Source organism: Rattus norvegicus, chromosome 5, assembly GCF_021556685.1.
Source record: "Rattus norvegicus strain SHRSP/BbbUtx chromosome 5, alternate assembly SHRSP_T2T, whole genome shotgun sequence".
NCBI lineage: Eukaryota > Metazoa > Chordata > Mammalia > Rodentia > Muridae > Rattus > Rattus norvegicus.
In genome coordinates, this window is record NC_141538.1 from 152210032 (window position 1) to 152237593 (window position 27562).

The 27562-nt window shown below is 46.1% G+C and overlaps 2 protein-coding genes across 9 annotated transcripts in view; both read right to left on the reverse strand.

Moving 5' to 3' along the window:
- Cnksr1 (connector enhancer of kinase suppressor of Ras 1) overlaps positions 1 to 27562 on the reverse strand; it is a 460720-nt gene that overhangs the window by 200572 nt on the left and 232586 nt on the right. The gene's annotated exons all lie outside the window — the stretch shown is intronic.
- On the reverse strand, positions 333 to 27272 carry Dhdds (dehydrodolichyl diphosphate synthase subunit). 8 transcript variants are annotated; one of them, XR_015619558.1, is made up of 10 exons: positions 27125 to 27272; positions 26672 to 26785; positions 25268 to 25384; positions 22734 to 22876; positions 21198 to 21314; positions 20087 to 20188; positions 13205 to 13319; positions 9870 to 9977; positions 8842 to 8958; positions 333 to 1768 (listed from the first exon to the last, which is right to left on the reverse strand). XR_015619558.1 is itself a non-coding variant. In XM_087548395.1 (9 exons), exons 2-9 carry the CDS (start codon positions 26732 to 26734, stop codon positions 1532 to 1534), a joined length of 1005 nt encoding a protein of 334 aa, XP_087404521.1. In that variant the 5' UTR covers positions 26735 to 26785; positions 27125 to 27272; the 3' UTR covers positions 333 to 1531.

Below are 27562 nucleotides of genomic sequence, written 5' to 3' on the forward strand. Positions count from 1 at the left end.
CCAGCCTCTCATTCCCGCCTTAATTGTAGGGCTCTGTATTATAGCCACATAATTCATGCCTCCCTAATTAAAGCTGTCAACAGCCTCATTGTAAAGCTGGAAAATGTACAGCACCTGCTCTAGGGGATCTCTGTGCCAGGGATTTGTTTTGGGGAGTGCCAGGTGAATAGGGGGCCTTGCCAAAGGGTGCACTGATTGGCTCTTGGCTGCAGTGTCAGGTTTTTTTTTTTTTTTTTGATTCTGATAGGGAGAAGATGGCCAAAAGGTCACCAGTGCCAGGCATCTGGGCATAAAAATGGGTATGGACAACAAGGCATAGGAAACAATGCATAGAAAGTTAGAAATTTAAAGTGTATGTTTTGGGGAGGGAGGTGCTGGCGAGAGGGCTTACAGATAGCATGAGACCAGAGTGGTTTTGATTGGTGTTTCTGGCTGGCACTTACAGCTCTGGGACATGGGAAGCAGAATAGCTCAGCAGACCTTTCTTCAAAGGTAGTCCTCCCTCCACAGCCCCATGGGGAGGCTGGGAAAGGATACCACCTTGCCTCGAAGGCTGAGAGAGCCTAGAATAAGTTCTGCCATGCAGAGAGCAAATTGTCTCAGGGCCTACTTGGGGAGTCAGGTCAAAGAGCTGTGAGGAACTTGAAGACTGGGAGTGGGAATCAGTTTGAGACGGTGAGGGAAGGAGACAGTCAACTGTGAAATGCTTGGTTTTGTTCAGTCCTGATGTGTTAAATACAAAATGGCCTGTGTTGGATTAGACTCTAGGACCTCTACAGCCCTTCTGCCACTGTCTGTAGTCATGGAGGGGGTTGGGTCTCACAGGGGAGTGGAGCCTGGCCCTGTGCCCTGCATGGGGGAGTAAAGCTTGTGTGGGCTGAGTCAACAATAGGTAATTGGATTGTAATCACCCGCCTGCCTTCCACGAGCCTTTCAGTGAGCAATCAGCACTGGGAGTGGGAGGGGGTGAAGGAGACTCAAAAGCAAATCCCAGGTGGAAAGCCAAGGGGAGGAGCAGCAGATGGGCACATTTTCTTCCTGTCCTCCCCACCCCTTTCTTCCCTGCCCAATAATGTTGGCTGCCTATCAGTTAAAATTTACCAGTAGATCCAAATCTTTTGTGGGAGTCACACGGGGAGAGCTTAGGATGGGTAAAGGCCTAGGCTTTGCGAAGATCTCTTCGGCTCGTTGAAGGATATGCTGGTGGAAAAGGAACATGCATCCACAACCAGGGACAGTAGATAGCTAAGAGTTAGGGTCTCCTGTTCCCCCGAATGTATTAGTGGCTGGACTTGGATTTAGTGTACACAGTAGAGATTGTATCTCAAACTTCAAGAGTAACTCTCACAGGTTGCCCAAAGGTATCTATAGGCAGCAGAACTTGCCTTTGGGGTTCCCTGCAGAACAGGGAGCCCAATTCATCAAAAACAGGGAGGTGCCTTTCCCAAAGAAAGAAAAGAAAGGGAAAGGAAGATGGGGGGGGGGCGAGGGCAGAGGACAGGGCAAAGTGCCTGGTAGTCAGACTCCTCACTTAGGCAGATGCAGTGCCCCAAAGTGCCAGCCAGTCAGCCCGCTTGAGGTTCAAGGCCTGCAGGAAGCCTCGCACTCGCTCTTCCCGTTTGGCGGAGAGTTTGTGCAAGCGTGTCCGTCGGAGTTGGGCATCCCCATTGGCCTGGAGCCCCTCTCGAAGCAGCTGCTCTGTCACTGCCGCCTGGTCCCTCTCCAGCTGGTGCCTCTTCCGTTCCTCAGCATACATGTCTCGGGCCTTCTGCTAGAGAAAAGCAGGGTTTGAGGTAGGGATACAATTTTAGGTGGGGGATAGGACACAGAATGGCCAAGTATACAAACTCTGGAGAGTTTCTACCAGTGTGGAAAGGCTTGGGAGAGCTAAGCAGTGGACCTGCATTACATAGGCAATTCAGGAACAGTTCATCTTGGTTGTTTTGTGTGGAAGGAAGTGTCTGCATTTCTTAACATTATTTTCAAGCTTACACTTGGAAACAGGTAAGCATCTGTTTCTGACTCTTCCACCACCTAGCTCTGTGGCTTTGGGAAGATCCTCTCCTAGCCTTTTAAAATTTTATTTGTAAAGTGGGGGTTGTGCCTACCTTGAGGAGAGGTTTAAAGGATTAGGGATAATAAATGCAAAATCCACTTCTAGCAGGCAGAGAGGCAGTGACTTTATATGTTATTACTGTCTACTGTCTGAGACAAAATACTCACTGGGTCTTCTTATGGTTCCTAGGTCAATGTAAGGTGTCACTCTCCAACTTTCTAGTCTATTTTCAAGGTCTAGAACTAGACTTGTCTCCTATAATGAGGAAGGCTTGATTCTGAGCAAATGGCCCTTCTAGGAACGCCGAGAAGTAAATTCTACTCTGTTAAGCCACTTACTGCGCCCAGACTAGGTATTAGTCTCTAGTCGGCTCTTTCTCTTAGGAAAGAATCCCTTGACAGCTCCATAAGACCATCAGGGCCCCTGGGATCAATTCTGGCAGGTGGTGACAATCAGTCTCTGGCAATACCTCCTAGACCTTGCATATGTCTTTAGATAAATAGGAAGCCCTTTTTGAGAGAGAAGAGACTCCTTCTTCCTCTCTGGCACTTGGAGTACCCTGTACAGGAAGCATTTAATCACTTGAGCATGTGATCATAAAAGGGTAGTAAGGACACTTGTGGCAAGAAAGGGGGAATCCCTTAGAGCAAAAGGGGCTGCTCATCTCATGGGCTCTTGCCCTGCCAATCTTGTGGCCTACAGAGCTCCTCCTGTTCAACAGAACCCATGGGTGAGCAACCTGGTGGAGTGATTTTGAGACAGAGTTCCACTGTGTTGTTCAGACTTCTGTCTTCCAAGCAGCTGGGACAAGCATGCACTGCATTGACCAGTGAGCATTGGGGTCTTCCTATAGGATAACCATAAGTTTCACATCCTGACATCCTTCACCATCTCCAGCCTTGTGTTGTGGTATTTTGTGTTTAAGTCTTGTCCTGATCAGCCTGTAAGCTCTGACTGCCTCATCTTCACTCTGCTCTGGTGTTGTTGCCGAGGGGTTTTCTGGGTAGCTCTGCCCATCCTAAAACTAGCTGACCTCAAACTCAGAGAGCTGCCTGCCTCCTCAGTACTGGGATTAAAGGTGTTTGCCACCATGGCCCAGATCCTGTCTTTATTCTTTAGGACATCCTACATATTCACAAACACTTCAACCATTGTCTCATGGACTCTCCAATCAGAGCTGCTGGGGAACTCTTACTCTTAGCACTCAGGAGGCAGGTGGATCTCAATGAATATGAGGCCAGGCCGGTCTATTTAGTGAGTTCCAGGACAGCCCAGTCTCAAACAAAACAAAACAAAACAAAACAAATATAGCCCAGACACCACACACAATTACTTGTACGTGTGTGTGTGGGGTGTGGGGGTGGGTAGCTCAAGTTGGATCCCAGAAACAAAAGGTGGCAGTGTGCTGACCCAGGGAACTTCCCCTGTAGTGAGAAATCCTGCCTGAAAACAGAAAGGCAGAGGAAGGACTGGCAAGATGCCTGATATGAACTCAATCCCTGGACTCCATGAAAAGGTGGGAAGGAGAGCTCGTGATGGTAGTCTACACTTTTAATCTCAGCACTCAGGAAGCAGAGCAGGCAGATCTCTGTGAGTTCAAGGCTAGCCTGGAACACAGAAAGTAGCAGGCTAGCCTGACCTACATTATGAGTTTAGTGGAGCCAGGAGTTCATAGTGAGACTCTGTTTCAAAATGATTAATAAAGCAAAACAAACAATAAAGAACATGGAAGGAGAAAAATCAACTCAGGGTTGTCCTGTGACCTCCACAAGCACATTGTGGCACACCACACATCTATCTATATCACACACTATCACACACTATCACACACTATCACACACAAACACACACACACACACACACACACACACACACACACACACACACAGTGGAGAAAGACCAAAGAAAGGTACCTGACGTGCACACACACACAAAAAGGTGCATGAATTTTCTTAGATTAGAATGAATTTGATTGAAGCTCCAAAATTTGAGAAATTCTAGTCCAAAAGACTCACCTTCCTATGGCTATGCTTCATCTTTCTTTTATAAAAAGATTGGCCAGGGGTACAGTAGTGCACATGCCTTTGATGCCAGCGCTTAGGAGTCAGAGGCAGGTGGATCTCTGTAAGTTTGAGCCCAGCCTTGTCTACAGAGTGAGTTCCAGGGACACACAGAGAAACCCTGTCTCAAAGCCTCTCTCTCCCTACTGGAGCAGAGACTCTCCTTGGAGCAGGAGTCACAGGTGGCCATTAGCCACAGGGAATGCTGGGAACCAAGTGTCATCCCTGGATGACCAGGTCACTCTCTGAACAGCTGAGTCATTTCTCCTTTTTCCTTCCTTTTTCAAATAAACTTTTTATTTGTAGGAAAAAAACAATAAATTGCCCATAGCACATACAAGAAATTTTATTTACTTTAAGAATAATTGGGGGGGGGGGCTGGGGATTTAGCTCAGTGGTAGAGCGCTTACCTAGGAAGTGCAAGGCCCTGGGTTCAGTCCCCAGCTCCGAAAAAAAGCAAGGCCCTGGGTTCGGTCCCCAGCTCCGGAAAAAAAGAACCAAAAAAAAAAGAATAATCCTGAGAGGGGTTGGGGATTTGGCTCAGTGGTAGAGCGCTTCCCTAGGAGGCGCAAGGTCCTGGGTTCGGTCCCCAGCCCCCCCCCCCAAAAAAGAATAATCCTGAGAGAGTATATACTCTATTTTATAGACCAGATATTGAGATTTGGTAACACAACAAATATCTCTAGTCAAATATTTACATTAGATACTGCATATCCTACACAAAACTTTTCAGTTGGTTGAAATAAACTACCAGCCATAAATTTTCTTTTTGGATCATAACATAATTTTTAAAAATTACTGTTTATTTAAAGACAGGATCTTGCTATGTGGCCCTGGTTAGCCTGGACTTTCTAGTAGAATCAGGTTAGCCTTAAACCTATGATGATCCTCCTATCTGTAGTGCCTGTGTTGTAATTACAGCCATCAGTTTCTATGCCAGGCTCCAAGGTTTGTTGTCTCTTAAAAATTTATTTTAGATTTATTAATGAGTATGAATGTTTTGCTTATATATACATATATGTATACACACATAGGTAGATACATATACATATGTATATATACACACACATAGGTAGATACATACATATACACACATGTATATATATACACACAGATACATATACATATGTATATATACACACATGTAGATACATATTTACATGTACATAAGTATATATACACACATTCTTATACACACATATATATATATATACATATTTACATGTACATATGTATACATATACACACATAGATACTTATACACACATGTATATATACACACATACGTAGATACATATACACACATACATATGTATATATACATACACATACGTAGATATGTATATATACATACACACATATATATATACACACACATACATAGATACGTATACACACACACACACACACACACACACACACACACACACACAGACATATATATATATACATATACACACCTGTGGAGGTCAGAAAAATGGCAGGATAGTTGTGAGCCACCATGTAGATGCCTGAAGGTGAACCTAAGTACTTTTCTTTTTGTCTTTGTACATGTATGTTCCCTTGCATGCAGGTCCATGTGACTGTGCAGATGAGCACGTATGTGCAAGCCACAGGTGAACCTCAGACGGTCTTGCTCAGGTACTGTTTACTTTTTTCTTTTTGACGACAGGGTCTGGGCGGTGACTGAGTGTCAGGATGAAAGGCGCGCACCTGCGCACTGCTCTGCGTGCCTCTGAAGACAGGGTCTCACCGTAGCCCGATACTTACCAATAAGACTACAGTGGATGACCAGATAATCCCAGATTCTTTTTGTCTCCACCTCCCTAGCACTGAGATTCCAACCACATGTCACTATACCCAGATTATTTTTTTCTTTTTTTTCAGATTATTTTTAAGGTTTACTTTTAATTATGTTTCTCTGTGTGGGTATGAGCAGGTTAAAGTACAGGTGTCCGTGGAGACCAGAAGCATCAGACCTCCCTGAAGCTGAAGTTGCACACAGTTGTTGGTCACCAGGGTAGGTGCTGGGTAGTAAACTCAGGGGCTCTGGAAGAACTGTATGTGTTCTTAACCACTGAGCACCTCAGTCCTATCCTTGGATTTTTATAGGGCCCTGGATCAAATGCACATGCTTGCTCTATAAGTGCTTTTGGGGTTGTTTTTTGAGATAGAGTGCTCTGTGTAGCCTAGGTGCCTTCACACACATGGCACTCCTCCTGCCTCTGCTGCCTGGGTCCTAGGATGGCGGATATGTGCCGCCATGCGCACTGAGCAGCAGTCCTGAAGGTCAGTGTCCCTCATGAGCGTATGTAACACCCTGTATAAGCAGCAATCAGGGAAACATTCTTTGAGACAGGGTCTCACACAAGCAGTAGATACACACACACACACACACACACACACACACACACACACACACACACACACACACCCGGCCACAGTGTGCTATGCAGTTGGAAAGACTATAGTCACAGATCCTCCTGCTCTACCTGCGAAGTCCTGGGGTGCAGACGCTCAAAGCAGCACACCCGCAAACAGCACTGCGCCCTTGTTCTTCCACACCCAGAAGAAACAAAGAACGAGACGAGGCAAAGCCTTGGGTCTCTGGCACTTGGCGGGTGCCTGGGCTTCCAAACATTTCTGAGGAGGTTGTAATAAGAGCATTGCATTGAATGTAAGAGGCATCAGGGTCAATCCTACATCTCCCTGTGTAGCCCAAGCGTTCACTTCCACTCAGACAGCCTCTGTCTCGCACTGCAGGGATTAAAGTGGGCACCGCCACACCACAGAAAGTGTACAGATGAGAAAGAAAGAGGTTTTGAAGACTTACTTATTTTATGTCTGAGTGTTTGCATACATGTATGTATGCTCGTATGTGCACCATACCTGGTGACCTCATAGGTTGAAGAGGGCACTGGACTCCCAGGAACTAGCATTAAGGATGGTTGTGAACCACCATGTTGAGTGCTCTGCAACAATGACACGTGTCCTAAGCTACTAAACCATTTCTCCAGTCCCCGGGGAGAGGAGGGGAGGGGAGGAGGGGAGAGGAGGGGAGGGGAGGGGAGGGGAATGGCTCTGTGATTAGGAGCACAAACTATTCTTCAGCTCCACTCCCAGCACACACAGTTGACAGATGCTTCCCGCTCCCAAGGATGACACCTCTGGCCTCCGTAGCTAACTGCGCTCACACACGCACATGCAGTCACACATGCACACACACACACATTGCACATTATTAAAATAATAAAAGTAAATTAAAACAACAAAAAACAGGCAAAGGGCTTGAGAAGCAGCTAGCCTAGTATACATAAAGTCCTGGTTCTACTGTGCACCCTAGACATGCTTAGTCTCCCAGCTCTGCCTCTGGCCCCTTAAGTGAGAAAAAAAATTTTTTTTTCTTTTTCTTTTTTCTTCTTCTTTTTTCTTTTTTTCGGAGCTGGGGACCGAACCCAGGGCCTTGTGCTTGCATACCACTGAGCTAAATCCCCAACCCTGAGAAAAAAATTTTAACCGAATGCCTTTTATCAGCTTCTGTCCATTCTTTAAGTCCTCTGTGTTATTTCCAGGTACCAAGCTGTGACTGCTTAAGAGGCCTAGCGCCGCCCAGCTGTCCCGCCTTCCCCTAGTATTCTCAGTACCTAAGCTGTCTAACCTCCAGGCCCTCAGCTTCCACTATCATCGGCCGAGTTCTTCGAGTTCTTTACTCATTTCTCCTTCCACCTGCTCGCTTGCTTACTGTCTGCCATTTAGCTAAAAATGCAGACTCCATGAGGGCAGGCATTTGTCTGGCAGGGTGACTGCTGACTCTCCTGTGCCTATTCACATTGGGGACTCAATAGACACTTACGGAGGAGCTAGAGCCTGAGGCAACTCCTCTACAAACCACAGACAAGGCTCCAAGAAGCTTGAGATAATAAAGGCTTCAAATTATAGGTCTCCACACAAGAGTATCTGCACACAAAGGCTCACACACAGGCCATTCACTCGCACTCCACACACTCTCTACTGTGTTAATTGCCCTCTTTTTTTTTTTTTTTTTTTTTTTTTTTGCCTATAGTTGACTTAAAACAGTATAAACAGGAAGGAAAGGGAAGGGTATGCTGTCGAAATTAGCTACTGGCACAGCAGGAGACAAAAGAGGAAGGTCTTAGAAAACTGTACGAGAAGTCTCAAAGCCAGGTATCTGGGAGCATCTAGATCAACATAAAGAGTTCTAGTCTACATCCCTGCCCGATGAAGGGTTTGAAGATGGCGGCTACTATCCCCATCGACAACATCATCAATTAGAAAGTGACTGTTCCAATCATCACTATTAATATACTCTTGCTATACTGCAAGTGTCAAGTTACACTTCCAAAAGGTTTTCCCTCAAAAAAATAAAAAAATGTTTTAGTTTCAGAGGCAGCTGCAGTTGCATGGGGAAAAAAATCTGATGGTAGACCCTCCCTGACAGCAGGTAGCAGACACTTTGCTGTTTCTCTTTTCACTTGCTCTAAGCTGCCTTGTTCAAAGTTCTCATATTTTGAGACTCAACGATAAAACCCTCATAAGTCAAGTCACCAATGCTAGGAGTGTGGATAGACTCAGGGATCCTCGAACCCTGACGTCGTCTATGGCACAGAGTCTAAATACCATCTCTGCAATTCACCGGCCACCTTCTATGGCTTCCATTAGGTTCCCAAAAGGGCGCAAATGCCAGCAGTCAGACTCCTGACTTACATCATTCCTCCTTCCTGCACATTATCTCTCCAGACTTAGGAAACATCTATGATTTCAAACTTCCGGTCCCCAGCTCTGTGGCCTTGGCACAGTTAGTTCCTGTCCCTGTTGTGCTATCTGAAAACAGAAGGACACAAGGCTGACACATCTAGAGAGAGTTAAACAGATAAATACAGACAGAACCAGCACGGCAGCTCCGTGTGGTCGGATGCAGACAAGAGCTAGGGAGACCATCGACAGCACAAAGACAACCCTGCCACTCAGGAAGCTTCTGGAAATGCTCTGGGCTCTGCAGCCTTCTACTGTCACACAAACATTTATCTGAGACAGGGTCTCAAAATTCACTGGCTTTGGATTTAAGATTCTCCTACCTCAGCAGGAGAAAATTAGAGGTGGGAGTTGACCGCTGTGACTTTGACTAGGCTCTCTGGGCTTTCTCCTGTGTCTGTCTTCAGGACACCTTACTCTAATATCATATTGGCCCCTCAACAATGTATCTTTTTTGTCGGCCCCCCCCCCCCTTTGAGACCAGGCAATGGCTGGCCTTAAGCTCATCTACCTGTGTCCTGAGTGCTAGGAATAAACGAGTCAGCACCACGTCCCAGTCACTCCCTCTATTCACTCTTGTACATAGAGAAACTAAGACCTACCTGACTGAGGTCTTGGGAGCAGAAATGAGGAACTTTACAGCATCCAGTGTCTGACACACAGTAAAGACCAGTGTGTGGCAGTCGTATGACCATCACTGTTTGTCAACAAATGTTTGATGGGCTAGAGAGATGGCTCGGTGAGTAAAGGCACTTGTCACCAAGCCTGACAACCTGAGTTCAATTCCTGAGACCCACAGGAAGGAGAGAACCAACTTTCAAAGGCTGTCCTCCACACATGCAGTAATTATGGCACATCCATGCACAGAAATCCATAAATAAATACAATAAAAATTGTTTGAAAAGGAGTATGTAGCAAGGTCTAGTGCAAGGCGGGCCTGTAAATACCAACCATTCCATCCCATCCTGCCCGACTCATACCTGAAGTGCACTATGGTTCATCTGAAACTGCAGGATTGCCTCACAAAGGTTCCAAAATGTGTATTCTGGCCACAGGACAGGCTGGAACACGAGGCAGGAGTGGGAGGTCTGGTGAAAATGAGCAGGACAGCATGAGTTAGTCACAGCTGTGAAGATACACAACCGCTCAGGACTCTGAGGGGAGAGCAGCTGGGGCGGGAAAGCCCTAGAACGAGATGGCACACATTCCCAGAGCCCTGATGTGTCTGCAGCCAGCCCCGTTTCCCTCACTCTTGGAAGAAGGGTCACAAGGCAACTGGGTCCCCTGCCTGTGGCATAGCAGAGCTAAACTAGACAAATGTCTCTGCCATGTCTTTCTTCTGTTTTGTCAGAGAAAATCTCACTGTGCAGTGCTGGCTGGTACAGAATTAGCCATGTAGCCCCTGCTGGCTTGAAATTCACATTGACCTGCCTGCCTCCTGAGATTGTGGCCCAAGAGGCATGTGCCGCCACCACGCCCAGCTACACCATGTCTCTGAGAGCCAATTTTAGGACTATGAAATGACATCTAGATTATGTTATTGGCTCCTGGCCTTTGGAGGTCATCTGAGAGACACAGTCTGATAAAGCCAGCCAGAACAAATGGTAGCTGCTCCCGTTATTTTAAGTAGCAGCAGTGTGACACTGTTTTAAGCCCATGAGTTCTGGAGCCAAACTGCCTCTGTCTACCATTACCACAGAACTGGCTGAGTTTTTTCACCTCTCTGGGCCTCAGCTTCAAGTCTAAAGGCGGACAGCACAAAGTCTTTATACAACTCTGAAGATGAAATGTGTGTGAGCAAAAGCCCAGAACAGGGTGAACTCAAACGCCCCTGACCCGACCCCAACACTCTTGATAGCCACTGCTTACCGTCTGCTGTGTGGAACAACCAATGCCCCAGGAAAAACCTGCTCACTGTTGTAGACCAACGTCGCCTTCCCACAGCTTCTATCAATATACCGAGTACTTCCTCCAGAACGAATAAAAGTGGCTTTTTATTCTGAGACGGGGTCTCACTATGTAGCCCTGGCTGGCCTGGATTTGCTCTATACAACAGGCAGTCCTCAAGTTCACACTAAGAGCCTGCCTCTGCCTCCAAACGCTGGGCGATACTAAGGCAGGAGGTGCCATGGCTAAAAGTGGCATCTGCAGGCGGCTGGCTGAAGAGCTGTCGCTTCTCGTTCCTAAGGCTGCAGGGACTTTCCTGAGTCTGGGCAGCTGGAGGTAGGAGTCATCTCACAGTTATCAGGGTCATACTTCCAGCACAAAGGAAGAACTCAGATCTTTTCTGAGGGCACAGTCAGCTTTCTCAAATCACTGTCCTCTGCTAAGAGTTTCTGACTGTCTGTCTATCTGTCTGGTTTTTGGGGACAGGGTTTCTCTGTCCTTCTTGTAGAAGGGGCTGTCCTTAAATTTACAGATCCAACTACCTCTGCCACCGCCACACACAGATGCTAAGTCTCATTTGAAAGACACAGGGTCCTTGCATCTGTTGGGTGACCCTTTTGGTAAATTCTCTACTTCACCAGTATGTTTTATCTTTATCTCTCTTTCCCAGTTTAGAAAATCCTTCCTTTCCTCATCTTCTTCTTTTTTTTTTTTTTTTTGGTTCTTTTTTTTCGGAGCTGGGGACCGAACCCAGGGCCTTGCGCTTCCTAGGTAAGCGCTCTACCACTGAGCTAAATCCCCAGCCCCCCCCTTTTTTTTTTAAAGATTTATTCATTTATTATATATAAGTACACTGTAGCTGTCTTCAGATACACCAGAAGAGGGCACCGGATCTCTTTACAGATGGTTGTGAGCCACCATGTGGGTTGCTGGGAATTGAACTCATGACCTCTGGAAGAGCAGTCCGGTGCTCTTAACCGCTGAGCCATCTCTCTAGCCCATTTCCTCATCTTCTTTCTCCCGCCCTTTTTGTCCTCCTTGCAAAGTGCCAGGGATCAAATCAGGGCTTTGTGCAAGCTCAGCGAGCAGTGCGACACACCTAGCCCACCGCCACTGTTTAACTCTGCTCAATGCAAACTTTTCAGTGTGATCTGAGCAGAAGAAACATTGGATATACACTACATTTCCTTCCAGACACCCAAACGTTAAGTCAAAGCATTTGCAGTAGCTAGCTGCCAGTTCACGTGTGTTGTCTCAGAGGGTGTCACTTGTGAAGATCAGAGGTCACTCTTGGATTCTGCTCCTCAGAAGACAGGCTCGATTTCTGGGACTGGGGCTTGCAGATCAGGCATTGCTGGCCGATCAGAGCTCTGGCGATCCTTCTGACTTCACTCTCCAAGCATTGGGATTCTAAGTGTGTCCTATCACAGCAGGCTTTTTATGTGGATGCCAGGAATCAAATGCAGGTTGTCTTGTGTATGCACTGGTCCTTACCTACCTATCAAGTACCAACTTCCCAGAGCCTCAATTTTAACACTGATCCATTAAAACTTCTGGACTCTGAAATCTCCAAGCCGAGTCTCTCTCAACCTCTCCTTTTCCTTTCTTCCCTTCTTTCTTTTTCTTTTCTTTTTTTTTTTTTTGGTTCTTTTTTTCGGAGCTGGGGACCGAACCCAGGGCCTTGCGCTCTTTTTCTTTTCTTTTCCTTCCTTCCTTTCTTTCTTTTTTTTGAGACAGGGTTTCTCAGTGTAGTCCTGGCTGTCCTGGAACTCTCTCAGTATAGCAGGCTGGCTTCACACTCAAGAGCTCTCCGCCTGCCTCTGCCTCCTGAGTACTGGGATTAAAGGTGCACTCCCATGGCCTGGCTGAGAACAAGATCTTTAAACAAACAGTACTAGTTGGATGTGCGTGTTTAGGGGAAAGCTAAGCAAAAGGCAACAGCAAACCTGAGAATCTGGATGCAGGAGAAATCTCTCACAGAGCCTGCCTGCACAGATGGGACGGTATTCTGGAGAGGAGATGACTAGCCGAAAGGGTGTTGGTCTGATACCCAGCTTAACCATCATCCCAAGGGCCCATTTCTTGAAAAGGGGGCATATGTAAGTATTCATTAGGGTGGGATGGCTTTGGTTCTCTTTAGGACAGAAGCTCTGCATTCGGAGAGCAAGACGCACATTATACACCCAGGGTCAGGTGAAGGAAGAAAAGCAAGGTTACTAGGTACAACCTGGTTACTAGGTACAAGCTGGTTACTAGGTACAACCTGGTTACTAGGCACAACCTGGAGGTATTGATGGTTCTACATGGCAGCCCTCTGCCCCACATGATACAATGGTGGAGATTGGGAACAAATCACTCTCACTGGGGATTCTGATTCAGTTCCAGGGTTCAGCCCAACCCCAAAATAACATGCTCCAAAATGACCTACCTGCCAGAGCAAGAAGTCACTGAGCCGCACTTCCCCGGAAGTCCGAATCAAGATGTCGGGCTGAGGAGAGTGGTTGCTATAGAGGCACTGATCAAGCAGAGACTCGGAAACATCACTAGTGGGCGGGAGACAGAAGCACAGTCTCTGTGGTACTTGCTCGGTGAACGTCCATGCACAGCCTCCTCGTTGGTGATCAGCCACCATCAAATACGTTTGCCGGTATATCCCCCAACCCAAGACTGACTTTAAATCTGCAAACCACATGCAATGCTCCTTCTTCCCGCAGGGCCTTGGACATGCCGGGCAAGTACTCTCACACATACTGCAGCATCCGAGGCATGGTAAGCTCAGATGACACGCGCAGTTTGCCCAATCTCATTTGCCTGAAGGTAGAGCCAGCTGTGTCACCAGACTGTCCCTCTTCATTTGACTTGTTCTGCACTATGCCCTAGCAGTGTGATGAAACACTCTGCAACTGGGTTTCTTTTGTTTTATTAAAGAAAATTTAAAAATGGGGATGTGCTTAGCGGCAGTGTATGCACCTAAAGGCATAAGGCCCTGAGCTTAATCCCCAGAACTGCAGAAAGACAACTAAATCTGAAAACAACAAAAACACAACAACAACAACAAAAAAAAGAGTCTAAATTAAATATACTGGTTTGGAAAGATTTCCAAGACTTACTGTTACATGAAAAAAGCAAATTTAAGAAAACATATTATGACAAAATATACACCAGTCTATAGTCACACAATATTTATGTGAAGGGAATATGATAATCATTGTATTATAAAAACTTATTGTGGGGCTGGGGATTTAGCTCAGTGGTAGAGCGCTTACCTAGGAAGCGCAAGGCCCTGGGTTCGGTCCCCAGCTCCGAAAAAAAGAACCAAAAAAAAAAAAAAAAAAACTTATTGTATATGCTTATATGTATGTACACACACACACACACACTCACACACACACACAGTCACACACTGTTGAGAAAGTCACTCAACAGTTTTCAACAGTGAGTTGGTTGAGGAGGAGGAAGGACTTTTGTCTATTTAGTGATTTATGTTGGAGGCTGGACTCCAGGCCTCATGCACACAATGGCCCACTGAGTCTAAATCCCAGGAATTTATAAAAAGAACTGGGGGTGGCGAAAAGACGGCTCAGTGTGCTAAGCTGTCTGCCATACAAGCCAGGTGAGCTGAGGTGCATTCCCTAAGTCATGTAAAAGTGCAACGAGAGAACCAACTCCACAGGGCTGTCCTGACACCCACAAGTGTACTATGGCAGACCTGCTCCCCACAACAACAAAATGAAAAACGAAGCAGGAAACGACTACTTCTCTTACGCTGGGTAAGAGCTCCCAAGGAGAAGGACACTCAAGAGACAAGTGAGGGAGCCTGGTGGTGATGGCACTTTTGAAATAAAGCTTCCCATAGATAGAAGAGGGTACGTTCAAGGTTGTATCTGCCGGCTCCAGGGAAGGATTTGCCTATCCTAACATGAATACCGAACAGGACCGGGAATCTCCAATTTATGAGTTGTATCTTATGAAGAGTGACAAAAATAAAATTTTCTTGTGGAGAACAAGTCACAGGGTCATGAAAGCAGAAAGGGGATGGAGAGAGAGGCCAGTAGATAAGAGCACTGGCTGCTCTTGCAGAGGATCCAGGTTCAATTCCAGCACCCACAAGGTGGCTCACTGTAACTCCAGTCCTAGGGATTCAATGTTTCCCTTCTGGCCTCCAAGGACACTACATGCATATATATGGTGCACAAACATACATGAAGGAAAAATTCATATACAAAAATAGGAGGGGTTGGGGATTTAGCTCAGTGGTAGAGCGCTTGCCTAGGAAGCACAAGGCCCTGGGTTCGGTCCCCAGCTCCGAAAAAAAAAAAAAAAAGAACCAAAAAAAAAAAAAAAGGAAAAAATATTTTAAAAAGCGAGAATGAAAGCATGAATACCTGGAGTCAGTGTTCAAACCAGATTCTAGAGTCTGGAGGCTGAGGATCAGGAGTTCAAGGCTAGCCTGGGCTACACAGGAAAACACAATCTCAAAAAATCCACAGAATAAGGTTTAAAAACAAAGAGAAGAAAAATAAACATACTTATTAGCTGGGGTGCTTTGGGCATGTACCTTTATTTTTTATTTTCCTTTTTTCAAACTGCAGAAGAAGATGTATTTTCTGTATAATCATACAGCAAAGAATATTTGCTTATGACTGGGCAAGAGAAGGGTTCAGGGTTCAGACTGCCCAGGCCATCCCACACTCCTGTCTTCACTGCGTGGTCCTAATGCCCTGAGGAAAGGATTTAGGACAACACAGCCCACGTGATAGGCCCATCTATCCTACCTACCACACGGTTACACTGAGTCAAACCAAGTCAAACGACACGTCCGGGGGCATCATGGAACTAGGAAATGCCCAAACACATAAGGGATAACACGGTCATCGAAGCAAACACAGGATGACAGCAACACTATCAACAGTGACACTCTCTCCTCTCACTGCCTGGTCTTCTTGACTATGGATGTCCATTTAGAGTTATAAGTTTCTCAGGGCTTTCTGCTACCTGCTTCAGGCTGTGGGGAAGGATGTAGGTAGAAAAGGAGGAAACTCAGGGGAAAGAGAAAACTGACAAAAGGAAAATCAAAGATCTACTGAGTATGGCTAGGAAAACTCGAACACTAACTAAACAGTACTGGCTGCCTTCACGAAGACTGTTCAGAAATGACTTAGACAACAGAAACAATTGAGAAACCATGAGGTCTGGGAGGGTAGAGCATGTGCCTGGCATGTTTCCGGTTCTGGATTTGACCCCTCCACGAGGAAGAAGAACATCAAAAGGAAAAGAAAAGTAAGTCTTGACGGTCCTGGTAATGATAATCTGAGTGGGCATCACTAGGTTCAATGCCAAAGGAAGGGATCCCAACTGCAGACAAGCGAGGCTTACGGATTTCACCATCTGTGCTAATGAGAAAGTAGAGGCAGCTTAAATACAGAATAAAGAAAGGTATTTAGGGGGCTGGGGATTTAGCTCAGTGGTAGAGCGCTTGCCTAGGAAGTGCAAGGCCCTGGGTTCAGTCCCCAGCTCCGAAAAAAAGAAAAAAAACAAAAAAAAACAAAAACAAAAAAAAACAAAACAAAACCTAGAGTCTTCTGTATACTGGGGAAATACTCCACTACTCATCTACCCAGTACCCCAGTACCCCCAATCCCTTAAAAAAAAAAAACAAAACAAAACATTAAGGCCAGAGGAGGAGGTTAGCTGCACTAAAACTGCAATTGCCGATGGCTCTGAGCCATCACATAGGTTTTGGGAACCAGACTCATGTTCTCTGCCATGGCAGCACGTGCTCTTAGCCTCTGAGCCATCCCCCCAGGCCTCCGCGCCCTATTTATGGACAGGGCCTTGCCCTGTAGCTCAGGCTGGGACGACACTCACAGCAATTTTCCTCCTGAGTGCTAAGACTACAGACGTGCAGTACCTCACCTGGGCACTTGCTCACTTTTCCCTTTAAGTTGTATTTATTTTACGTGCATGGGTGTTGTGCCTACATGTATGTATGTGTATGTGTGCCACGTCACACCTGAGGAAGCCACAAGAAGGGACTGGACCCTCTGGACCCAGAGCTGCAGTGGTAGTGAGCCGCTATGTGGGCGCTCAGAATGAAATCAGAGTCCTCTGCAAGAGCAGCTAGTGCTCCCAACTGCCGAGACGTCCCTCCAGCCCTGCCAGCTGCTTTTGCTCGATTCCTCTGTCCACTTCAGCCGTCCCATGTGGCAGTCAATATACCAAACTGAAAGGACACAGGCAAGTTGGCCAACTATGTAAATCTAGGTAATGTGCTATTTCCCATTTCTGTAGTCTCATCTTTAAAGTGAAGAGAAGGGCTAGGAAGATGGCTCGGTATATGACTGCGCTTGCAGATGAATGGAGGCCGGATCTCCAGACGCCAGTGAAAACCGGATGCAGTAAGTCAAGTGTTTGTAATCCCAAAGTGCCTGTATGGGGAGAGGCAGACGCAGGAGAACCTCCAGAAGTTGGAGGGCCAGCTAGCTCGGCTTACACAGCAGCAGAGAAACTGTTTCGAATGAGGCGGAAGGGTGAGATGCCACACCCAAAGGCTACCCTCTGACCTTCAGTTGTACACTGTGGCACGCACAAACCTGCACCCACACACATAAACTAAACAAATGAATAAATGAAGACACAGCCGACACGTATGTTAGAGGTGAGGGAGTATAAGCATCCGAGAGCTGAGAATTGCTCTAACGACCCCAACAGCAACACTCTCTAGGCTGAAGGAAGATTAAGAATTTGAGGTTAGCGCCCATCTCACTACACATGCATTAAAACTGAACAGTACAGTAAACGTGCATGGCCCTGTGGTAATTTAGTCAATGGTCACAATTATTATTTGTCAAACAGAAGACAAGAGTAGAGGAGGCCATGCAGTCTATTCAAAGGAACTCACTGACAGTTTTTTAACCAGCCTCGAGGATCAACCTTATTTCTTCTCTAATTCCAGGCTTCCAAACAACCTGTTAGTTTTATTTCTAGAGAAACAAAAGGCCTTATCCTAAAGAAAGAGAGAAGAAGTGGATGTGTGTCAAGAGAAAAGAAGTCTAGGAACCTGGCTGAAGCAATTCTAATGACCCTGCTATTACTGTAACACAGAGTACAGCCTAGGTCCCAACCACCTCAGTCAGCACTGAGAACCAAGCAGCAGGGGGTGCTGTTGGATCACCTGGTGATTCTATCTACCACGGTGACAAGGGAGCCCCACAAAATCAGGTTATAAATGGCAGTCAGGAAGCTGGATAGGAAACACTTTCCAGAAAGGGAGCGAGATGTAAGGTCAACAGACTTGAAGCATAGGTGAGGTTAAAGCATGCTACATTAGGAGTCAGATCAGAGTTCCCAGGAGCTAATTCATGTTAAATCTCCTTGCTAAATTAGAGGATTCTTACTAGCATAACTATTCTCCATCATTAGTTCAATTATTATTTCATATACAGGACTACTCAAACATTAATTATAAAGCGTAATATAACGAACAACTATGAAATTACTCCCAAGCTAATTACCATTAACTTGCATCTACATATATATGTTCACATGTTTCCTGTCTTTCCCTAGGGCTAGGCAATACTAGAAAGTGAACCCAAGGCCTTGCATATGCTAGGCTCACACATACCCCACCTTACACATTCCCCTTCTACCTTAACCACTTGACGGCCTCCTATCCCCATGCACTTTGCCAGCACCGTAATTTCCCCTAATAGCCAACTGACAATCTATGACTTAATTTACCTCTCTAGAGCATCAACACTACGGTGACAACACTGCCCACCCCCTCCACCACTGGTACCAACAAATTCCCTCTTTTATGTCTGTAACACAGACTGTCTGCTTCTCTTGTAAGGGCCAATCTGTCCAATGCTCACAAGGACAGTCTCTCAGAGCTCATCCTTGGCCATCTATTCATAGGAGTCCCTCCAGGTCCCTCATGCCTGCCTCCGTCCAGCACCCTACAGATGGCCTTCCTCCTGGAGCCTCCAGTCCTGACCCCCTGGATTACTGATCCAACATCTTATTCAGACAAGCCCTGAGGCAGACCTCCCTCTTCCTTAAACGGGATCCCGTCTAGGGCTCTGTAGAACATCGGAGGACACCAACGTCCACCATTGAAATCCATGGGTAGAACATTCTGCATCTACGGGTACATTCCACAACCCCCACCACTACCAACACCACACACACACACACACACACACACACACACACACACAAGTTTTAAAGATCAAAAGTATTTTCTTTCTCGGTGTTAGTCATTGAGGGGTGGGGCTGTCTTCTGCTTGACTGGCCTTTCTCACACTTCCTAAGCTAGTGCTCCGTAGCTGAGCTGCATCCTCGCTATGCCAACTGCACGTGCTGGTGTTGTTTTGAGACAGAGGGTTCCACTATGTTGCTTAAGCTGTTCCCAAACTTATGAGTAGCCTACGTAGGTGGGATGACAGGTTTGTGCCCCCATGCCCAGCTCGATTTCCTGCATATCAAGATCTCATGTAATAAAAATGAAAGACAAGGGCTCTGGATTGCTGTAGATAGGGGTCCTACTTCTATCTTACTAGCAGACTGACCTTGGACGTGTTAGTCTCGGTTTCCACATTTATAAAATGCAAACAAGACGAAACTCTCACATGAGGTTAGAAACAGTAAAACAGGTAATGCACTGCATTGTCCCAATCATATCTGCTACCATTATCTTACTACTGCGACCATTAGCTTATTAATAAGACCAAAGATTATATTAGTAACAGCATTAGAAGGGTCAAATAGACAGATGGCTTCAAAAATTCCTCCATTCTCTAAGCCTTAATTATTAGGATTTCACTATGTTGGTAATGATTAAAAATTCTCCTTACTTTCTCGCTCCCCCCTCAACCCATCCATCACAATACTTTAATCCTGTGCTATGAAACTGTAATTTGAAAATCCTAAAGATTCTCTTCTACAACAAACATAAAAGTAATTACTGGGGGCTGGGGATTTAGCTCAGTGGTAGAGCGCTTACCTAGGAAGCGCAAGGCCCTGGGTTCGGTCCCCAGCTCCGAAAAAAAGAACCAAAAAAAAAAAAAAAAAGTAATTACTGAAAAAAATGTACAAGGAGGGAAGCCCCTCTCATTGGACAGGATGGTCTGTGGTTTCTCAGTGTGTGGTGTACTCAGATGAGCCACCCTCCTTTTTGGGGGAAGTCCCTTAAGTATTTCCCAAGTACACCCCTAATTTGAATTCTGGCCAAGTTCATGGCTCAAAAAGGTTTAAATACTAGTTCTTCCTGTCTTCCATACCAGTTACCAGGAGAGACACCCCCAGATACCTGGGTTCCAGCAGACCTTGTTCCACACCCCAGGCCATCTCTCTCACGGCATTGGTGATCTCGTGACGTGACGTGTATGCAAAGCAGACGTTGAGGAAACACCTGAGGATGGCAGAGCAGAATAACTCACCAAAGACAGACAGGGTCTGATGGCCGGAGTCTGAATCCGGAGCAGCCATTCCCTGGAAGGCCATAGGCACTTTACCTTTGAAGGTAAGAACGTGGGCGGGTTCATGATTCCTAATAGTTCTTGGAATAAGCATACTTTTCATCTAATTAGATCAAAAGTAAATGACCTTTATAGCCTTCCTCCCCGCCTCCACTCCCCCGCCACCACTACTGCCAACCAGTCGACAGAGGAAGGCAGCCCTCTGATAGCAGCCTGAGCATAAGGTGGAAGACAGCAGACCAGATGTAAGGTCAAATCAATGTCCAACACTACTGTTTCAAAGCCACACACAGTGGAGTGTGCATTACTCAACTTTGTCCTCTAAATTGGTCTGTGGGCTAAAGAGTGGGACAGAAAAGATTCTTGAAAGGTATGTAGACAGGCTTAGGGCTGTTGGATTTATTTTATTTTTTTTTTTTAATTTTCTTTGCTTAGGTCGGTTTGTGTTCTCCAGGCACACAGACGTGGTTCAAGCCAAACTTGCCATGTGAAACGACCTTGGGCAAGTCTTATCTGAGCTCAGTGCAGTACTGCATACCTCAGAGTGTTTGCACAGAACAGTGCCTGGCACAGGAGACAGGGCTGTGGTTGGAGATATGCCTGTTTAAGGGTACGTACTACCACACCAGCCTAAGCCTGATGGCTATCTATCCTGATGCTTGTCAGGTTAAAGTGCGCGCGCGAGTGTGTGTGTGTGTGTGTTGTGTGTGCACGCGTATGCGTGTGAGTGCACATACATTTATAGTTTCCACACACATTGAGGTGGGAGGGCAAGTGAAGAGGGACTGAGTTTGTGTGTGAATGAATGGAAAGGCACCTGGTCTCCTCTCAGGTCGAAGTCTAAGCATCACAAACTACTCTGTCAGGAACCTTGCACTGAGTACAGACCTTGGACATATCCAGTACTGGGTGCCTCTCCTAAGGAGCACCCTGAGAACTTACTTGTTGTAGTTCTTGGTAGCCTGGACAGCCTGTGCAATCTTCTTCTGGAGGTCCAAGGGCAGCAGGTGCAGATCGCCCAGGACTCGGATGCACACCCCATGCTTCTTCAGCTTCTCCCTGACGGGGAGAAAGGAGGCAGCACTGTGCTGGGGCGCCTGACAAGCAGGATGCACACACTGGCAGGTGTAAGACCTAACCACAGCCCTGTCTCCTGTGCCAGGCACTGTTCTGTGCAAACACTCTGAGGTATGCAGTACCGCACTGAGCTCAGATAAGACCTGCCCAAGGTCGTTTCACATGGCAAGTTTGGCTTGAACCAGATCTGTCTGTCTGGAGAACGCAAACTCTCGGCCACACAATACTACATCAGGTATCCTTGGGGAAGAGTTGTACTTTACATATCTGTGATTTCTATCCCAATTGAGCGAGTCAGTGACTTGCTCCAGAACAGGAACTGTATTACTGGTGACATTTATTATATTCTTGTGCAACGAGAGAATGGTGACAGCAGAGAGTATGTATGTGTAGAGTTAGATGGTGATGAAATACTTTAGTCCAATCAACGAATTCCCTCACTACTCTGTCCTCAGAGGTGCATACCATAAATTCTCCCCACAGACCAGGAGACTGAGGTCCAGAAAGATTAAAATGTTGAGAAATCAGAATAGATGAATAAAGGGCCAGGTCTGAGCCTGGGGGTCTGATTCTAGAGCCCGTCCACACCATCACTCACAGTGCAACCATGCAGCAGCTCCCAGGAGGTGAGCATACAGTTCCCACGAAGTCTCTCACTGGGAGTGCCACGGGAAGCTGCTGTTTTACTGAGAGGCAGGGGCTTATTGCTGTGTGGTAGGGATCTCTGGCAGGCCCCAAAGGACAGGATCCGAATTAAAGTCCATACCCATGGCCCATCTGCCTATATCACCTTCAAGTACATTTTGTCAAAGTCTGTGAGACAAGAATCATTTACCTATTTTGGGGGATTATAAAAGTTCAATGTATAGTTTAATCAAAGCCAAATTTGAGTAAGACCTAGATCTCAATCCAAGGATGCCCACCTTTGCTAATGCTGCATACACTCCTGGCTTCTTTGAGCTCAGTGTTACTTGTCCCTCAGTCTTCCCCACCCGGAAGCCCCTTGACAAGCCAGTCTGCCGTAATATCCTGACAGGTGCACAGGAATGCTCCTTCTTCAACACCACACGTGAGAGGTATTGAAGTTATTTAAGTTATATTAGTTCACAGAGGAACTACCAGAGCCATGGAGGCGCAAAGACTGGGTTCCTGACCTGGCTCTTTCACCAACTTCCTGTGGCCCCTACAAGGCCTTTTCTTCTCTTTAAGAGGTTTAACGTCCCAACATGAAATACAGGTAGACTAGCGGTTTGTGTTTCTCCTGCATATGAATGTGGAGGCCAGTGGATAACCTTGGACACAAGCCTCCTTGACAGTTTCAGATAAAGAGCTCAGGGCTGGGGTAAGGGGAGGTAGACAGGGATGGTGGAACAGGACATCTCCATCTGGACAGCAGCTTACTGTTCTTCCATCAAGCAGCTGAACTTCTGTCGGGCTAGATCCAGGAGCCCGTCAACCTCACTCTTGGAACGTTTGAAGTTCTCAATGCTGAACGCATAGACAGTCACTTCTAGGATGCCCAGGTTCAAACACCAGCGCAGAGTCTGAGGGGGGAAGGTAAAGAAGGAGCTAGGACATGGGACAAACAGGGAAAGGTAACGGATGTTTCAGCTCCGAGCAAACCTCTTTCTCCTCTCCAGACTTAAGTAAAGTTAGGGCCACTTCAGCACTTATGTTAGAATAATGAGCCAAGTAGGAAGAAAGTTATCACCATTCAAGAATCTTAAAAACCTGAGGCTGGGTGTGGTGGCTCAGGTCTATCCTCTGAGAAGCTAAGGCACAGGATCAGGGCTAGCTTAGACTACACAGTAAGATCCTTTCTCAAAAAAAAAAAAAAAATCACAAAACCAAACCAATCTAGGTATGTTAATGAACACTTTCTTTTGTAAGATTTATTTATTATATATAAGTACACTGTTACTCACACCAGACACACCAGAAGAGGGCATCAGATCCCATTACAGATGGTTGTGAGCCACCATGTGGTTGCTTGGATTTGAACTCAGGACCTCTGAAAGAGCAGTCAGTGCTCTTAACCACTGAGTCATCTCTCCAGCCTGTTAATGAACAATTATAATCTGTGCCTTTGGGAGGCAGATGGCAGGAAGATCATTAGTTTAAGGTCAGTCTGGCCTATATATGTTGAACTTGAGGCCAGCATGGGCTATAAAAAACAATTATCTTAAAAAAAAAAAAAGAAAGAAACAAAGGAAAAAGAAAAAAAATTAAAAAATGTGATTTTTACTTTATCCCAAAGAACTTTTCAGCAAGAACATAAAGTCCTAGGTTTTTACCCAGTGACCCCATCCTGGACTTGTAATGAACAGTAGGGCAGGCAATCATTAACCTCTCTGGGACTAAGCTCCTTTATCTGCAGGCAGGGATTACATATCCATCCTGACAGGATGGCTAGGAGAGAATGTGTGAGGCACTGCTAACAGGAACATAATGTCTTTACAATGGCAGACGAGAGGCTGAGACGTCGGACCAGAAGCAACAGTAGGACCACTGCACACCACTTTACAGTCTGCAAAAGGGTTGCTTGTGTTTCCCTTTCCAGACAAGTGTTTAGAAGTGGACTGTTGCTTTCATGCTATGTTAAACATGACATCCTAGTCACCTCTGAAAGCTTAACCGTGTCTAGAGTAACTTCTGGGAGCACTGGCACAACAGACACCCAGCACTAGAGAGGTGGAGGCAGGGTAACCCTGAGGTCAAGTCCAGCTAGGATACATAGGGAGATGCTGTCTTTGTTGTTGCTGGTTTTTGTTTTGGCTTCATGTGTTTTTTTTTAAGGCAGGGTTTCTGTGTAATTCTGGCTGTCCTGGAACTCCTGTAGACCAGGCTGGCCTTAACTCAGGAGATCCACCTGCCTCTGCTGGGATTAAAGGCAGGTGCGCCACCACCTGGCCCAGCTAAATTTCCTAAAACACAAAGCAAGCAAACAAACAAACAAACCACTGTTGGGAAAGTCACTCAGTTGTTTAAGTATTTATCTAGTGTGAAAAAGACCTGCGTTAAAACCATGTACAGAGGCACCACGTCTGTAATCCTAGCATTCCCAAGTAGAGGCAAGAAGATTGATGGTCAGGATTACTTTTGATTACATGGAGTCTGAGGCTAGCCTGGCTATAAAAATAACCAACACTAAGAGGCAGAGGAAGGCAGATCTCCTAAGTTTGGGGCAGCCTGATCTACACAGTTCCAAACCAGCCAGGGTTATACAGTGAAACCCTCTATCCAAAATAAACACACCTGGCAGTGGTCCCACATGCCTTTAATCCCAGCACTCAGGAGGCAAAGACAGGCAGATCTCTCTGTGAGTTCAAGGCCAGCCTGGTCCACAGAGACTGTTCCAGGTCAGCCAGGGCTACTGAGAAACTCTGTCTCGAAAAACCCTAAACAAAGAAACAGTCAAGCAGCCTTTGCTGTCATTAGAATATAGATAGAAAGGCAAAAAATAAAATGAAATAAACAAAGCCTTGACAAGCAGGAAGTCAGAGAATGATATACATGCATGATCATGGAAGTTGATTTTGACATCTGTGGATGTGTTCATGCACAGCACAGAATGTGTATGAAGACAGTTGTCAGCAGTGGGTCCTTCCTTCTACCACATGTGGTCCAGCTATTGAACTCAGGTCAGACTCAGCCGCTGGCGCCCTTCCTGCTGACCCAGCAACTTTCTAAATGCTAAGACATTTAGGGCAGCCTGGATGATAAAGACGAATGCCAGCAAAGCACAGACGCTTGGTAACCCTAACATTCTGTGATGAGGACAGTTTTGTCAAGGCCAGGACGAGACCCTTGAGTAGCAAGCAACAAACAAAACAAGAATAAAAACCCCTCAATCCACAGAAGACTCCAAGTGTCGATGTTTAGCTGTCATCTAGGTCTTCGAATCACTCCCTTCAGACTCGGTCACCTGCACCCACCTCAGCAAGCTTATTGAAGCCCTGTGTGTGGCCCTCCTGTCGCTCCACCTGGCACTTCTTGGCATAGCGACGGTTGCCATCCATTATGAATGCAATGTGTTTGGGCACTGGGCCAACCTGGAGAAGAGGACAACCAATGAACCAACTTCATTCTCTTTGAGGTAAAAGAGGAACACGGCATCCTTACCTAATGGGTTTGAATAGTCAGATAAAATCACGGGGCTGGCTAGATGACCCAGTGGTCAGTGCTTCTTGCCAAACCTGATAGCCTGGGTTTGATCCCCAGGTCCTGGGCACAGGCTGGAGAAGGAAAACTACTCTTGTACGCTGTTTGTGACCTCCACATGTGTGCTGAGGCATGTATTTGCCTCCATGTAACATACATAGAGACAGACAAGACATACAGACGCACTAAATAATTGTCATTACAGTATGCCAGGATAAAATATGAGGAAGAACTTGATATACTTTCGCTCTCACTTGTACAAAGTGAGCCGTTCACTGAACCTTCTCCAACCTTGCGATATTCTTTCCCCACCATTAATCTCTCCTAGCATCCCTTTCTCTCCCCCCATCCCCTCACACATCAATCGGTCACCTTACGCTTTAACTTCCATTTTTTTTCAGGTACTTATGACCCATCTGTATTTCTTTTATTTTTAAATCTGTTCAATTGACTTAACTCATTTATTGACTCATTATTGTGGTCTTTAATTTTTTTAACTACATTTATTTATTTAGCATGAGTGTATATGTGTGTGTATGTGTTCGACTGTGGAGGTCAGAAGGACAATTTCTAAGAGTCAGTTCTCTCTTAAAAAGACCGTCATCCCAATCCCTTAAATTGGAATGGTATGGTTTAGGAAATGATTTACAAATAATTATAGTCTTGGACAGAGAAGAAACAAAATAAGGAGCTTAGACTCAGGGATTTCTGTCTTTCCTCTCCTCTTTTTCTCTTTTTGAAAGAGACCAGACCTCTCTTTAGGCAGGAAATAGAAGGTGGGACATCAGGAGGAGAAAGAATTCTAGGAGAGAAGGGATAGGAGTGATTCGCTGGGAAGACATGATGAACAGGATTGATTTAATGATATTAAGAGATGCTGGGGTTGGGGATTTAGCTCAGTGGTAGAGCGCTTATCTAGGAAGCGCAAGGCCCTGGGTTCGGTCCCCAGCTCAAAAAAAAAAAAAAAAAAAGAGAGATGCTGATTGGCCCTAAAAAAAGTAAGTTATTCAGTACAATAAATACTGTAAGTGCAGCCCACCAAACTACATTATAATTTCAAGATTCTCTCGTTCCTTTGCTAACTTCCGCTTCATAGGGATTGTTGAAATTTAATAATAAACTTTAACAGGATTACTCAACTATCCAAAGGGTCAGCTTTTCCTCTGGGTACTGCTCACCTTTATGATATTGGCACAGAACCGTTCCCAAAGTGACAGCTCTCCTTCTTTGATCCATGACATAGTTCTTGCTATGTCAGAAATCACACAAGAACAAAAAAACAGCCAGATAACCTTGAATAAATGAAAAGAGAGAGAAGTCATCCGTGCTTGCAATAAATAAAACTGACTGAAGAGACCCTGCTGGACTGTGACAAGGAGCACGCGTCTGAATCCGAGGCTGTTCTAATCCTTCACCGCTCATGCCTCCTCTACAAGGCAACGGAAGACCTTTGGGACAAGGTGGTTCCCATTTCCTTATCCTTCTTATGTGCACTGATTTCTTCCGAATATCCTGCCACATCATGGTGCCTACGTCTTGGTCAATCTCAACTTCCTTCTCTATTGCCCCGCAATCCATTTCTCACTGTGGGCTAACCAATCGCTACCCTCCTTGACTGTCGCATCTGTTACCTCAAGGGTCAAGAATCACTCTCCCGGCTGGACTTTAGTGTCTTCGTGGCTAACTCTACAGCCAGCTTCCCCTTCTCTGGGTCTCTGTGTTCACTGAGCACCTAAGACGCCAGAGAAGGCGTTTTTCTACCAGTCCTGGGCGACTCCCGACCTGGCGCTGGAAGAACACGTCACCACTGCGCGCTTGGACACGCCTCCTCCGCCCGTGGTGGGCGGGGCCGCGCCATGCGCCTACGGACTCGGGAGTGCGAGTTCCAGAGAGTTGGCTATTGGTGGCCGCTCTCGTGGGGCGTGGAGAGAGCTCCTGGGAGGCCGAGGTCACGTGAGGCGATAATGAGCCGGGTAGGGTCTCCTGCGGCAATCCCTGCGGGTTAGGCGAGAGAGTAGAGCCTAGCGGCCTGCAATTCGGTCGGCCCACTCGGGTGTTGTGGAAATTTG

What these genes read in the sequence shown, in the direction of transcription:
- Dhdds (XM_087548395.1), bottom strand. Translation starts at nt 26,734, where the DNA reads ATGTCATGGATCAAAGAAGGAGAGCTGTCACTTTGGGAACGGTTCTGT. An exon ending in GTGACTTCTTGCTCTGGCAG is followed by an intron (nt 9,978 to 13,204) that starts GTAGGTCATTTT and finishes CATTTTCACCAG; the next exon opens with ACCTCCCACTCCTGCCTCGT. An exon ending in TGAACCATAGTGCACTTCAG is followed by an intron (nt 1,772 to 9,869) that starts GTATGAGTCGGG and finishes GCTTTTCTCTAG; the next exon opens with CAGAAGGCCCGAGACATGTA.